This window comes from Cupressus sempervirens, chromosome 4 (genome assembly GCF_028749045.1).
Source record: "Cupressus sempervirens isolate cs-2001-9-10 chromosome 4, ASM2874904v1, whole genome shotgun sequence".
Lineage (NCBI taxonomy): Eukaryota > Viridiplantae > Streptophyta > Pinopsida > Cupressales > Cupressaceae > Cupressus > Cupressus sempervirens.
The window spans coordinates 831,457,271-831,473,434 of record NC_143121.1 but is presented as its reverse complement, the minus strand read 5'-3'; the positions used below and the strand labels follow the sequence as shown (position 1 = coordinate 831,473,434).

The window sequence follows — 16,164 nt, the reverse complement described above, 5'->3', positions numbered from 1 at the left end:
ATCTTTCATCAACTTCAACAAGAAGAAAGGTCAAATTATGGTGGTGATTTTCAAAGATGAGAATTCATCTTGGAAGATGAAAAACATCCATACGATTGAAATTGGAGGGAGCTCCTAGCCTTTCGATCAACTCCCAAGGCTAATTCCAAGCCATAACCCAATCAGGTTTTATGTTTTCAAATAACCCGATCAAGTTATTGGAGCCAAAATGCACTACAATTATTAAGAACCCAATCAGGTTTATTTGAGAAATAACTTGATTGGGTTATTAATGAGTGAATGCAAAATACATTTCATTCACATAACTCTTTTGGGTTACTATGATAGAAATAATCCAATCGGGTTATCAATAACCTAATCAAGTTACTTCTATCATAAATAATCTAAATATTTATAATTCAATATTTATAAATATATAAATAAATTATCTTTACAATTAAATTATATATATATATATATATATATATATATATATATATATATAATTTATATATTTATTTATAATTATACTACATAGAGAGAGATTTATAACAATATATGTGTAAGTATACAACTAAACTCATATATCTATTATTATATATACAATCGCATATGTTCATAACCTCTATCGCTCTCTCAGTAACCTCTAACATGTAACCCTTCTCTGTCCAAGCTAATCCCTAACCCTCTCTCTCCTTAAACCCCCTAACCTACCTCTCTCCTTACCACTCAAATCTGTAACCTACATATCTTTCTAACTCCTAACCCCGCATCTCTAACCCTAAACTTTTTCCTTTCATTGACCCCTAAACCACTCTCTATCCCCCCTCTCAAACCCTTAACCTACCTCTCTCTCTCTCTCTCTCTCTCTCTCTCTCTCTCTCTCTCTCTCCCTCTCTCCCTTTCCTATCACCTCTTCCTATTCATATCCCTTAATCTTTCTCTCTCCCCCCCTCTCTCTCTAATGCAGAAGCATCCTAGGTGTAAGAGAAATCTTGCATCACCCAAAAATATTTCTTTTTAATTTCATGAATGAGGGTTGCCTCGATATAGAGTTATTGTTTTTAGAGATTTCTACTTAGTAAGTCATTCATACGAGCTCAAAATGTCCTAATTGCATAAGTGGATGTTCATCTTGAATATATCAACCAACCAATTGAGGCTCAATGTCATATCATGAGTATTCATGGATTTATTGTAGATTTTTGGTGTGCAATTTTGGAATAAAACTTTTGGCTCACCTTTGAAGGCCTAACCGTTCTCGGATGAGGCCTAAAAACTTGATGGATGGGCGCTTGAAAATATTTGAGCTAATAGATCAGAAGCTGGGCATTCTAAAAAGTAGTTATAATAGCCAATCAGAGCAACAATTTGAAAGTTATGGCCTTCCACAGTTGGGTTGAACAAAACTTCCAAAATAAATGTCAAAAATGTATTTAGATGACTCTATATATATTGTTAAGGTCTAACGGCCCTAGGAATTATGTTTGAGCATTTAGAACCTTTATGGGTTGCATAATATTGCCTATTTAAGAAATGTCCATACATTGTCTATGACAACTCTGGATGATAGTTGACAACTTTGTCTTGAAAATTAATGTAATGAAGGTGCCCATGTGGGTTAGCATATTGTAATTCTTAATTACGTAATTTCGCATTTGCGGCGATAGTAAGAAGCTCATATTTTATTCTCACAACTTAATGTTGTTTCTTTGTTTCTATTATATGTTTATAGTATTAAGGGGAGCACCCTTCATCAAGTGGTATTAGAATTGGAGTTGCAGAGTGTGTAAACAAACTATTAATTATAAGGCAATGGCACCAGGACCATGATTTGGGTTGAGTGTGTAGACAGATTGTCGATTGTGAGACAGTTTGCACTAGGGTTTCAACAAAAGTGCAGAAAAAATATCTCCACAAAGAGTGTGGTGGAAGAGTCATAAGTGTTACACGTTAGGGTTTTAGAATCCTTGAGAGATAGATGCAAGCATTGGAAGAACAAATGCGTAGAAGAATGAATCTTTTTGTAAGAGATGAAAGTGGGGATGAAGGCAAAGAAGAAAATGTTGAAGTAGAGGCAATTCTAAACCCAGAAGAAGAAAGACTTTTCAAGGCCATCTACAAGATTGGAAAAAGACCTATGTTTTAGATTCCCACATTTTTGAGAAATCTTAACCTAGAGGAGTTGATCAATTGGATCAATGAATTGGAGGAATACTTTGAGTATGAAGATATTGAGGATCTTGATAGGTTCAAGTTTGCAAAGGAAAAATTGAAGGAACATGCAAAGATCTAGTGGCAAGAGATTCAATTAGAGTGAAATAGAAGAGGGAAGGAAAAATTCACCAAATGGGATCGGATGATAGCGAAATTGAAGCAACAACTCATTATCATTGATTATGAGTTTGATCTACTAAAGATAACGCAAGAGTTGAAACAAGCGGGAAGATCTTTTTGGAGTTTATTGAGGAGTTCTATCGAGTTATCATCATTATTGGCCATGTGGAAGTTGATAAGGAGAAGGTCGCTCATTATCTTAATAGAATGAGGCCAAGCATTCAGGAGGAGCTAAGTCTAGTTCAAATGACCAGAATTGAAGAGGCATACTAGTTTTCCCTAAGAATTGAGGAAAAAATAAACAAGAAGTTTGATGACAATAATAATGGAAGAGGTCGCGGTGGAAGATCTGGCAGATAGTCTTATGGAGGTCGGAATGATGATCAAAAGAACAAGGATGAGGCAAGTAGTAGCAGTTAGAACCAAAGGAGAAACAATTCCAACAGTTTCCATAATCAGAATAATAGAGGTCAGAGAGGAAGTGGAAGAGGACAAGGATTTGGAAGAGGAGGCTTTCATAGAAAATGTTTTCACTGTGGAGAAGGGCATGGAGCATTTGAGTGTTCCCAGTGCCAAGGAAGGATAGATCGGAGAACCGAAGGCCAAGCCAAAGTTGCACATGTTGATACTAGATCATCATTTTTTGAAGATGCTAAAAGAGGAGAAGTCCTAATTAACAGAAGAGTCCTACTGAGTGGTGAGAATGAACCTAATCAAAGAAGGAGCTTGTTTCACACAAGATGCAAATGTGAAGATAAGTGTTATGATGTGATCATTGATGGTGGAAGTACTTACAATATGGTGTCAAAAATGATTCCCATAAAGTTGAAACTGAAGAGGCAAAAACATATGTGTCCATACCATATTGCCTGGGTGCAAGATGACCACAAGGTCATGGTCAATGAGCAATGCTCAGTGAAGTTCAAGATTAGAAGCTAGTGAGATGAGGTGTATGGACATATGTCATATGTTGTTGGGTAGGTCATGGCAGTTTGATAGGCATGTTGTACATGATGAGCGAGCAAATACCTCCAGTCCAACAAAGGATGGGGTGAAACATAAGTTGACGTCATTGAAGGAGAAAGAAGAAAAGGTATGTAGTAATACAAGAATATGTTTTGTTGATGGAAAGGAGTTTCTCAAAGGTATGAAGCGTGAGCATGTGTTTTATTGTAGTCCCAAAAGATGGTAAAGAAGAAGTAGAGGAGGTATCAACAGAAGTCATGGATTTGTTGAGAGAGTTTTTTGATATTGTGTCAAATAATGTACCTGGTGGATTACACCCAGTGAGGAAGATCAGTCACTAGATGGACTTGATTCTAGGATCTAGTTTTCCAAACAAGGTAGTGCACAGAATGACACCAACAGAAAGTTAAGAGTTGAACAAACAAGTGCATGAATTGTTGCAGAAGGGGTTGATTCGAGAGAGTTTGAGTCCATGTGTTCTACCAGTAGTATTAGTACCAAAGAATAATGGAGAATGGAGGATGTGCACAGATTCACGGGCTATGAACAATATCACATTCAAGTATAGATTTGCATTGCCAAGGATGGATGATATTATAGACTATTTAAGTGGAGTTGCGTATTTCACAAAGATAGATCTGAAGAATGGATACCATCAAATTTGCATCAAAGAAGGTGATGAGTGGAAGACTTCTTTCAAGACAAGGGAAGGATTGCACAAGTGGTTAATCGTGCTTCTTAGAATAACAAATGAACCGAGCACTTTCATGCGACTCATGAATGAGGTATTAAAGGAGTTTTTGGGTTAGTTTGTCATTGTTTACCTAGATGATATATTGATCTTTAGTAAGACATTGGAGGAGCATTTGATGCATATTCAAAAGGTGTTTGATAAGTTGAGGGAAGAAAAGTTGTTGATAAACTTGAAAAAAGTGCAGGTTTGTGAAGGAGTTAGTATACTTGGGTTTTGTAGCCTCAGCAAAAGGTCTAAAATGGCCTTGAAGAAAGTGATCAAGGCTAAGATCTTTTCATGGACTGGCTAGTTTTTACAGAAAGACCATAAGAGGTTTTAGCAATATTTGTGGACCCTTGACTGAAACAATTGGGGAGGATAGGAAAGAATTTAAGTGGACTGTAGGAGCAAATAAGAATTCTGATTTGTTTAAACAAAAAGTTACAGAGCAACCTGGTTTAGCGATTACAAATTTTAACAAAGTGTTTCAAGTAGATTGTGATGCTAGTGGTACTACAATAGTTTTTGCTTTGAGCCAAGAAGGTAAACATGTTGCTTATTTTAGTGAGAAGTTGAATATTGCCAAAAGAAAATATTATGTTTATGATCAAGAATTTTATGCTATAGCTTAGGCATTGAAGAAGTGGAGACACTATCTTCTTCCTAAGGAGTTTGTTTTGTATAGTAATTAGCAAACTTTGCAATACTTGAATAGTCAAAGAAAATTAAACCAGAGGCATTTGAAGTGAGTTGAGTTTTTGCAGAGTTATACATTTATTTTGAAACACAGGAGTAGGAAGTCTAACAGAGCTGCAGATGCTCTTAGTAGAAGACAACTTTTGTTGACATAGATGCACATTGAGGTGGTTCGGTTCAAAGAACTGAGTAACTTGTATCCAAAGGATCCTAATTTTGGTGAAGCGTGGAAGGCTTATACAAAACCTGTTGCACTTGACAGGACGAAGTGGTTGGATTTCATAATCCAAGATGGTATATTGTTCAAAGGAAGACAGTTGTGCATTCCAAGAAGTTCAATAAGAGAGAATCTCATAAAAAATAAGCATAATGGAGGATTGGTTGGACACTTCGATAGAGATAAAACTATTACTTTAGTTGTTGAGAATTATTACTAGCCACAGTTGCAGCAAGATGTGAAGAAATTTGTACAAAGTTGTAGAGTATGTCAGATGGCAAAAGGAGTGAAGCAGAATATAGGGTTGTATTAGCCATTACCTATACCAAAGAAGCTTTTAGAGGATGTCAGCATGGATTTCTTCTTAAATTACCAAGGAATCAGCGAGGGCATGATTCTATTTTTTGTCGTAGTTGACATATTTCTAAAGATGGCACATTTCATTCCTTGCAAGCAGACTACTGATGTTGTTCATGTGGCAGAGTTGTTTTTCAGAGAAGTGATGAGACTAAATGGTCTGCCAAAGAGTATAATTTCATATCAAGATACCAAATTTGTTGGGTATTTATAGCGTACATTGTGGAAGAAATTATAGACAAATTGGGAGTTCATTTCATCACATCATCCACAGGCTAATGGACATGGCTTATGAGAGTTAAGTGGAGATTCCTGCAAAATATTCTTTTAGCATGGAATAGCTTCATTGGACAATGAGCTATATTAAAACCTCATATATGTTTGTTATTCACATAGAACACCTTTAATGTCATTTAGAGCTTCCAAGGGCAATGAGCTATGTTAAATCCTCATATTTTGCTATTATTCTCAATAGAACACCTTTAATGTCATTTGGAGCTTCCAAAAGGGTCGCCCAAGCTTTATTATCTTCAATTTGTGGACGATGTCTCTCTTATGGGAGTTGTGTGCATTCAAGAAGAACAGAATCCTTTTGATTGGCATTGGATATCTACTTAGTTGCTTTAGATTTTTAAAAAAATGTCATAAGTCCTCAAACTATTTTCTCGATACCCTAAAAGTTATTTAAAGAAGCATTATCTCTATTTGTAGATTTCAAATTGGGTATCCCACCTTGTTGTATTTGGGTGTTCTCATTGTTGTTGGTTGGCTACTAAGGCCAATCTAGCAATAATTTGATTGATAAGTTGCATGGTAAAGTTAATCATTGGACTTATAAGGGCCTCCCACTATTGGCAGGGTTACCCTTCTTCAATCGGTGATTTATACTCTTTGTATTTACAAAAGCTTTATTAAGAAAGCTCTTATTTATCTTCTTAGTGTCTGTTTGGTTTGTGGAATTGTAGAAATCATGATTGCTACAAATCTCAAATTAGACAAATCAAGAATTTGGAAATCTTCAAAATGATTTTTAGAATTTTAACAAGTTTGTTTGGTTGATATGGAAGTTGAATGAGAAAAAGAACCCATATGTCCTAACTCAAAATCAGAACACAATATGTAACACAACCAACGAATAGAGGAGAATGTAATCTATGATTTCACATACCCGAACTATATAATTTGGAGACCTAGTGACTTTCAAATGTGCAACAAAAGAACCAAACCTCAAGTGTAACATGGTGAACGGGCCTATATAGCAGCAGATTAAGGCCTAACAATTTGAGATGGTGTCCACTTGAAGTTGATTTTATTGCAGTCCAGTAAATGGGACTGCAGATATTCATGAAGCAATTATGTGAAATGGTAAGGATGATCAATTCCAATCGTCTACATTGGCTTTGTTACTTTCTCCTCAGCTACACTCGAAGCTTTGGGTAAAATAATACCTTCACATTTTTTTGTAGGGTATGGAAGAAAGTATTAGCTCTCACAATTTTTTTTGTCAACTTCAAAGGCATCAACAAAATCAAGCATCTCCCATGCCTGAGAGTATAAACTCAAACAATCCTCCATTTGTCGGGAATCAACTTAGACAATCCTCACACACAAAATGGGAGTGTCATTGATCCTCCATTCATTCACCCACTAGTGAAATGACCCAAAATTGTCTTTCAAACAGTAATATTTTACACTCGTCAAAAAAGTGCAACTAAGTTTTGATTAATTCCAGGTATTTTGAGGAAGTGTAGAAACCTGATTTTGAGACAAAATTAGAATTCCCAAATTCTAATTCCATTTTTCTATTTTGACACGTGCACTCCCATTTTCCAAATCCAATTTTTGCAAAAGTCGATTACGGTCTAATTCCACGAAAATTTTGTTCTTTTCCACTCCAATTATCATTTGCAAACCTCTAAGTGGAACCTTGTTCGATAGGATGTTGTGTGCCTACCCTATAAGTGGAACCTTGTTGATAGGATGTTGTGTACCATCCAAGGTAGGTTTCTATGTAGCAGTAATTGTCTAGGTTAGTCTTTAATCTGCTATCTAGAACACGTAAACTCTAGCAACCAAATTGTTTTGGCAATGGTGTCCAAGTTAAAATCAAATTTGAGCTCAAATTCTTGAGCAGAAGTATTTAGCTGGCGTTGACCAAGTAGATGTTGGTCGGTGTCCTTTAGAGGGCAGGGCATGACCAGTTAAGAAAGGTGATTTTTAGATTTGTCGTCAGGGCTGTAAGGCTCTTTTTCAGTCAGATTCTTAGGATGGCAATCCTCCTACGATTTCGGCATATCCACATCGACAGCCCCTCTATGATAAGGTTTCGAGCAGTTAGTTGGTTATGCATTATAAATGTGCTTGGAATAGGCCCAACTTTGGGCTTCAAATGGTTGTCGGTTTAATCGGTTTAAAGGAGCATCAAAATGAGTTGGCTCAAATTCTTGCTTCCAAAGAATGTACCGACTACAACATGATGAAAGAAACAAAATCAAGCCCAAAGTTTCTTCATTGCAATGTTCTCAAATTGTGTGTTTCTAGCTGAAACCAAAAATAAATTTATTATGGACATCTTAATGTAGTTTTCTATTGTGGAGTTTTAGGATTTTCTAGCTGAAAGCAAAAATAAATTTATTATGGTCATCTTCATGCAGTTTCTATTGTGGTGTTTTAGGATTTCATATTGTTTTGTTCACTCCCAGAGGTGTTCAAAAGATTGAGTAAATTTACTTGGGCTTTTAAAGATGCTGAGATCGATTCATGTTATTTAAGAGAATAATGCATATATTCTTATGTAGCTAATAAGTTTTCTTAAAGGCCTTCCGCCCAGCACAAATTGAGTCTAAAAAACCTCCTTTTGTTTTTTTTAACTCCTTAAGTTGTAATGCGTTCAAAATGTCATAAGCTTATGATCATCAACCCAAAAAGAATACACAGTTGTCTCTAGGATCTCTCTGGACCGGAATAAATAAAGCTCTAGGCCTCAAAGAATAATCATGGCCATAAGCCTTCAGAAGCTTCTAATCACCAAACCATAAAAGAATACACACTTGTCCCCAAAATCCCTCTAAACAGGAAAAAAGAAAGCTCCATGCTTCCAAGAATAATCATGAAGCAACTATCTTTCATGAACTTCCCACGTTACATAATTTACAATCGAGTTTGGCCAGACAATTTTTTAAAAGCACTTCTTGACACATCAGAAAAATATACAGCTCTTCCGGAAATCATGATTATTCTCACAATGTGCAATTTAGCCCATTTTAATTGGGCAATTTTTAGATGTGAATGCAATTTTTGAAACATAACTTGTTTTTACACATTTAAGTATTCATTATATGTTACCTCGTAAACAACTACTACAGGAATCACTAGTAACAGATGTAGGGCATCTACTGTCCAGATTTATTTGATGTATCATTCACATCTTTGCTTCCGCATATTTTTCCTCTTTCAGCTCAACGTGTTTGGTCTGTAACTATTAGACTTAAACTTCGCTTCTACTCAACATTATTCTTTCATAGTCGAGTATATAAAATTTAACATAGATATAATAAAAGCTTTAACTCGGTATAAAACTGAATCTCGATTGCACTTGACGATTATTATCATCCTAGCACTTCATATTACTCATTTACAACTCAATGAGCTATATCTAATTTTCAAACCACCCTACAGTACCCTCACATCATCACTTGATTTCTAGTGAAAAAGACCTGGAAAAAAAATTAAACACTAACAGCTGATGTAAACAGGTGTAAAACCAATTTTTTTTTCTAGTTGAGTTATTTTCACACCTCATCACCTATGTTTCTTAACAATTAAAGTTGATCTAAAGTATTTAATCTTTGTATCTGCAGGATTGTAACAATGCTAGTCACAAACAAAAGATCTCCTGCATCAACCTTGCGAACAAGAGTCTTCATGTCCAAATTTGCGTAGCCTTTTATTTCACCAGTATTGCCAATTTACCAGTATTGTTTGATATCCTTAATTTCACACCTCATTCACTATGCTTCTAACCTTGCCAATTAAAGCCAATCTAAGGCATTTTACTCTTTGGGATTGTAACACTTTGTCACAGACCCAAGTTATCTCTTATATGAACTTTGCAAACAAGAACCTTACTGTACAATCTCTATATACAATTGCACTGATTTCTTTTGTACAAATACCACCAATTAAACAAACTCTGGCTTCTCTCTTCTGTAAAAAAATTCTTTGGTGTCACAGCAACAAACTCTTACCCCTGTTTACAGTTTCTTAAATCCTTGAAACAAACTAAAGAATAAAATTCCATAAATCCTTGAAATGAATTAACAATTCCACTTTCCAAAAAGAGCTTCAAGTGTATCATTCTCATGTTTCTGGCATATCAGTAAGCACTGCTGCATAAACTCTCCAAGTGAACTATTTCGACAAATTTTACAACACTGCTCTCCTTGCTTACTTTGTAAAAAAATACAGCCTCGTTTAGTACTATACCCCAAATTCAAAACATCAAAACTGTATATCTAGTTCTTGTTTTGTATAAATCCTAAGACATCAACCAAAAAAAAATGGCATGACTACCACTCTCAATAAACAACAATAGCAATTAAAAGTAAGAACTGTATGATTGTCTGTCTAAAGGGCCATTTGTGTATAAGGTACATGCACATGCTGAGAATATAAGACCTCAGCTATTCTTAGCTTACACTACTTGCCACAAATTTTAGATTTAATGGCTCGACTTCATCTCAATATGAACAACAAGAAGTACTGTTGGGATGTTGTCTTTCAAATTTTGTGTATAGGTCCAGGCAAGCAGGTGCCCAGAAAACAAACTTGGTGATTATTATCTTAGGATAGCTAGGAATATAAGGGCCCCTGACAAACTGGATGATATTATCTTATTGATGTGTTTTGTATAATCAAAACTTCTCTGATATTCCAATTTATCAAGTATACTATACAATCCTTCCACCACCCAGGCAGAACTGGTCTCATATATGTTAATAAGAAAACTTCCCTCTTATCTAATTTATCAAAAAATTAAGAAAACCTTCCACTGCCCAGACAAGTGAATAGTTAGCATATCAACCATTCTTGTATTTGTCAGAATGGATATGCAATATTAGGAGTAAATGTAAGCTTTACCAATACTGCAGTCAACAGCTAAAACTTGACAGGCAACACAATCCAACATTAGAAAAAGACCCATGAAACCCAGTATTAATAATTTCTATAAGCATCACTACATACAAAAAAATTTTGAAGCCACAAGGAACCACGTTTTAATAACCCATTCAAAAAACATTACTATCAGTATACCATGAACAATGCAGTAACCAAAATATAATCAGGCAAAACTGTGCCAAAGGTTACAAGAATTCAATGCTTAACTTAAAAGTGAAGCATTAAAAATCCAACAAAATTGTTTTAATCATAAGCTAAAATAAACCTTTAAAGTTCTGGAAACAATCACTACCAATTACAATAACCACATAAGTAGTACACTTATGCCTCCATAGTTTCCTAATATTGCCGCAGAAAACCTACAACACAAAAACGGAACTTAGTATTTAATGACAACTGAAGCCTTAATTTTGCACATTTCTTTCTTACGCAAGCAAATTAGAAGCAAAATTACCTGATAAATGATTTAAACTTTGTACCCACGGCTGTTTCTCCTGCCACGAGCCTTCTCAAATTTCCTTCCTTTAGAGCGGACATAAGGTTTGGTGTGACTATGTGGGACACCAGGTGCCTTTCCAAAATGCTTAACAGCCTCACGGTGACTCTTAGGCCCACGCAAAAGGACCTGACGAACATTAACATTGTTTTAACAACAAGGCCAGGAATAGGTTCAATAATCTAATATTAATAAACAGACAATGATAGTATTGACAATACATATTCATTGAAAAAAATGCATTAACATGGCCATGCTCTATTATAATACCGTGTTCTGTCCCAATGGTGCAAGCAAAGCAAGTTGATCAAAGGTCAAGCACTCCCCTCCAGCCTTCAAAATTCTGGCCCTGGCCGTTTCTGTAAATCGAAGAGCTGCAACCTTCAACGCTGGTAGCTCATAAAGTCTTTTATCATCAGTTACAGTACCAACTAACACAGCAGTACTTCCCTCCTGAAAGACACAAGAAAGTGAGGTAGTTCAACTATACTCAAACATGTTGCCCATCAAGAGCTACAGAAAAAGCATTCCATTATTTAATGCATTTTAACTAAATTGAAAATCCCTTAATAACATTTCAACATAATGGTCACCTGATGCCCAAAACCTTTTAACAATTTTCTCATTGTATGAAAGATATTTTGTAGGATATTCCTTTATTATTATCTGAACAAAGTATTCTAGAAGCACTGAATTGAACAAAGAGAAGAAAACTTGTTCAGTGAAATGTTCTTAACCCTTGCAATACCTAAATGAGATTTCAGTCAACAAAGATCAAATTGAAATATATTGTGCTCAGCATGAAATCTGTCTTATTAGACAAATTACAAGGATGGATTGTGCCAGGCATGAAATATATCTTGGTCGATTTAAATTTTACAAGGATGGATTGTGCCAGGCATGAAGTGTATCTTGGTCAATTTACAATGCTTGACCAATGCTAAAACATTTTTATTTCTATCTAAAATTAGTTTCAAAAGAATCGCCTTCTTATCATCTACTCTTGGAACTGTTTATCACATTCACGGATTTGCACAGATAGCACCAAGCATATCTCTTTACTTTGTGGAGAGTTAGTTACACAGTAGCTTTGAGAAATATACTATCATTTTTCAAAAGTTTCCGTTCACATAATGCTTATTAATATATTACTAAGATCAAAGACAAATGTTTCTCACCCCATAATAGTTTCCACTATATTGATAATATTACCACCCAGATACCATATAGCATATGCAAGAAATGTAAACCATTAATTAACTTAAGGAACCTATCGTCTGCCAACATTTGGATGTTGTAACAATAATGAAATGCTATATATTAAAAAAGCTGACAAATAAATGAAAGCCATGGTAATTTAAGCCTTTGTCACTTGGCAACATTTACCAATGAGCCACCTCTTCACTACTGACTGCACTTGTGCTGGGACAAAACTAAGACATAATGAATATCAATGCACAACCAAAGAACATTCAACATAACATTATTTCTATGTTACTGCAGATTTCCAAGACAGTGGGTCGAGAAAATTCCCTAACGGCAGTGGGAACAACTTTATAAAATAGGGAATATTTAAATATTCATATGAAAACAAGGATAAAACACACTGATAATAGATGATAGATTATTACCATACAATGTTTGTGTTAAATAATTTAAGCTTGAGTTCACATCAGATTAAAAGTCAAACAAATTATCAAAACTGAAAAATTAATTACATGGAACAGCCAGGGGACAGCCCTAGGTAACACAACATTATTTTGACACAAGCTCATCAATGCGTGACTGCCATTCTGTGCAAGTAGGCACAATCTTCCAAACATGAGATATGCTAGTCCAAAAAAGCTTTAAGGATGAATACTAGACAAAAAAAAAAGCTTGAATGAAGACAGATTCAACTAAGTAGCTTAATTGGATCACGATTTGACAAGCATGAACTCAAACACCTACAGGCTGGCAACAAATGTTGGTCTCAATAACAGATCAGGTGATCTCCCAAAAAAGACTTCCACTAGACCCACATATTAAACTTCCCAAATACTATGCTCACTGAGTAATACACAAATTTTCAAATCTGTGTGTAGCATGTCTAAACCACGAGAAGTAGGTGCTTGAATTATATTCCAGCGTAGACATTAGTCAATATTTAGAAGCTTCACACTGCCTGATAGAAAAAGAATAAGGTAACTGATTCTTATATCCGATAGATTGGCATCCAAATTGGAACTACTTAACCAAACGTCATCTCCTTCTCTAACCATGTACCTTCTGCAGCACAACGAATATACTATGTTTCAAAAGCTATTGTTGTTACCGATTTTGAAAGATCTCACGATCAAGGAGCCATGTTATTTTATACTCCAATATCTCCATGTGACTTCCAATTAAATCAATTGTTCATTTTTCGTTTCACTTGACGCAATTTAGATTCCATATTAACGATTGTACAAATCAGACGCATACTAAATCTGGGTTTAAAGGCATTTGCTACTGCCATAAAATGTCGCCAAGAAGATAAACCCTAGGCAATCGGCGAGGGCTCGGTTTAAAATCGACTCATTACTAAAACGGGAATAAAAACAAAGAAGCACAAATATTACTAACCTTCCCCTCCATATAACGCACGAGGCGAGAGAGAGACAACGGTGCTTTGTGAATCTTGCTCATAAAAAGTCTCTTCAAAACCACTGCATTGAAGCTGCTATTGGTTCTCCTCACCAAAAACCTGTAAAGCTGCCCAATGTTCCAGATCGTTGAGCAAAATAAAATTAGGCTTAGGATTCTAGCAACAAAATCAGAAATTAGAAAGCTTGATAGACAAATTAACGAAGAGAGCAGATTTGAAAGGAAATACCTTTACAAGAAGCTTGAGGTAAATATCGTCGCTCTTAGGAGCCGTACGCTTGGTCTTTTTGCTCTTCCCTCCTGCTACCAAATCGATACCCTGTTTGCAGCCGAAAAAAACAGTATTTCAGAGGGAAATAATTCGCGGTTGAACGAGCACCATCAATTTTCCTTTCCTAATGAAACGCATATTGACTTACCATTTTTTCCTGCCAATGGCGTCAAATTCGATTTCCGCTCCAGCCGCTTCCTCCTACTCTGCAACTCGAAAGACAGGGTACCAACTGAACATTAAGTTAAAACCCAGTCCTTAGGTCACTTTAGGGTTAGGGTTTTAAAGAAACTATGTTTGCTAAAAGTTCCGAGGAAATGCGTAAATGTAAACGGGTTTTGTCATTAGAAGACATTAAAATTTTAATTCAGTGGGTTCGAACGCGGAAAATTTTAAAAAGAAACCTTTTGGGGATGTGGGGAGGTGAGGAGGGTTTTAGAACTACCCAAATATGGAAGACAATTATATATTATTATTTTATTAAATATTATAATAACATTATTATTAGAGATATGATCTAATTTGGGTTGGGGTGGTTGTTGAAAATAGGGCGGATATAGTGCTAATGCTATTGCTAATTCTAATAATGGTAATTCTAATTCTAACTAACTAAATATATTTATAGAACTAATTCAATCTAAAACTTAATTTAAGTCTTTTCATCTTACTCTAATATTTCATTAATCATACGCAAGAGCCTACAACACAATGGTAAATTGTGAGCCTCTTATTAAAGAGGTCATGGGTTCAAATTTACTCATGATCGCACTTAATAAATTATAATAATAATTGATTACAACACATAATAATTAATCTTGGTTTTGGCCTCTTAATGATCAAAAATAAATAAATAAAATCATTAATCGTTATTCTGACTTGATCGTAGTCATAATTTAATCTAAATCCTGACTCTAAAACTAATCCTAATTTGAATATTTTTGTTATAACCCCAATCCTATTTTAACCCTGATTAGAACCCTATCTCTAATTCTAATTATAACCTTAACCCTAATTGAATTATAGCCTTAACTATATTTGAACTTCAACCATGAGTTTACCATAACCTATTTGAACCATGACCCTAACTAAATCATAGTCTTAACCCCAATCTTAGTCAAACCCTAACTATAATTGAACCATATCAATAAGCTTGATTGAACATCAATCTTAATATAAATGAACCGTATATTTACCACGTGCTAAACTCCAACTCAAATTTAAAACTTAAAATAAACCCTAACCCTAATCTTGTCTCTATTTATGAGTGTATTTTGAACCTTAACCAATCAAAACATAGTAGATAATACAGAGGATGTTGGCAGAAGCAGAAATGGGAAAATACAAAAATCTAATTTTTGGTATTTTCTATGTTTTAGTATATTGCATTTTAGGAGGTCTATGGGGCATTTTAGGGCTTCGTAACCTACAAGAAGGTGTTTTGCTTAAACCTTCTAGCACTAAATGTAGAACTCAAAAAGATCTTTCCAATAAAGTTGATGGTTGTGATTTTAAGCTACGAGCATAAAGTTATGACTTCTACAAGTAGACATATTTTTTAATACAATATTTCATAATTTTGGTAGTTTTAGAGTTAATTTTATAATTAAATAATATGTGAACTTTTCATTTTTATTTCCAAGGGATATTGGTGACCCTTGGGATCCATTAGACTTTGTATCGACTCCAATTTCGAATAGAATGGATCACATTTTGGATTACAAAGTTGTTGCTAAGTTTTATTGTTTTCAATTAAATCACAATACTATGGGTTTACATTAGGTATTGTAGTATGAATTATTAATTATAAGGATCACTAGTATCATAGTTTGTTCACTCCTATATGTCTCATCACACGCGATCAACTTACCAAAAATTGGGATTGAGCACAAGAGATCCCTCAAATTATCTTGCTTAGAGAAGCACACGATAACATATGGTAAAACAATAAAGTAGCAAGACGAAAGAATCCTTCAAAACACTAGTAGAAGAGCCATTAAATAAACAATGTGAAGAAATGATAGAGCAGTTTTCACAAATGTTTGGAAAATGAGTCATAGGCCACCCTAATGAATTCAACATCTGGTGGGCGACCCTCATTCAAAGTGCAGGTAAATTTCAATATCCCAACTTTTTGAGGGAAAATTGATGCAAATATTGTTAATTATTGGTTGTCCAAATTGGAGAGTTACTTTTGTGTTTATAATTTCTCAAATATTGAAAAGATCACCTTCACCCTCCTTAAAGTTGAGAATCATGTGAAGCTGGCATGGGAAGTTCACACAACAACTAAAAAGCCCAAGATGGACATT

General features: G+C 34.9%; 1 protein-coding gene across 1 annotated transcript; it reads right to left on the bottom strand.

The window, feature by feature from the left end:
• Positions 1-10,595: 10,595 nt before the first annotated feature.
• On the bottom strand, positions 10,596-14,070 carry LOC149563962 (large ribosomal subunit protein eL18y-like). The gene is made up of 6 exons (XM_089827065.1): positions 14,004-14,070; positions 13,814-13,903; positions 13,564-13,692; positions 11,230-11,412; positions 10,918-11,088; positions 10,596-10,822 (listed from the first exon to the last, which is right to left on the bottom strand). The coding sequence occupies exons 1-5, from the start codon at positions 14,004-14,006 to the stop codon at positions 10,930-10,932; spliced, it is 564 nt and encodes a 187-aa protein (XP_089683191.1). The 5' UTR covers positions 14,007-14,070; the 3' UTR covers positions 10,596-10,822; positions 10,918-10,929.
• Between the last annotated feature and the right edge of the window lie 2,094 nt (positions 14,071-16,164).

Excerpts from the sequence above, each read along its gene's own strand:
- LOC149563962 (XM_089827065.1), bottom strand. Across the intron at positions 13,693-13,813 it reads ACCTCAAGCTTCTTGTAAAG|CTTTACAGGTTTTTGGTGAG; the intron begins GTATTTCCTTTC and ends AACATTGGGCAG. Across the intron at positions 11,413-13,563 it reads TGCGTTATATGGAGGGGAAG|GAGGGAAGTACTGCTGTGTT; the intron begins GTTAGTAATATT and ends TGTGTCTTTCAG.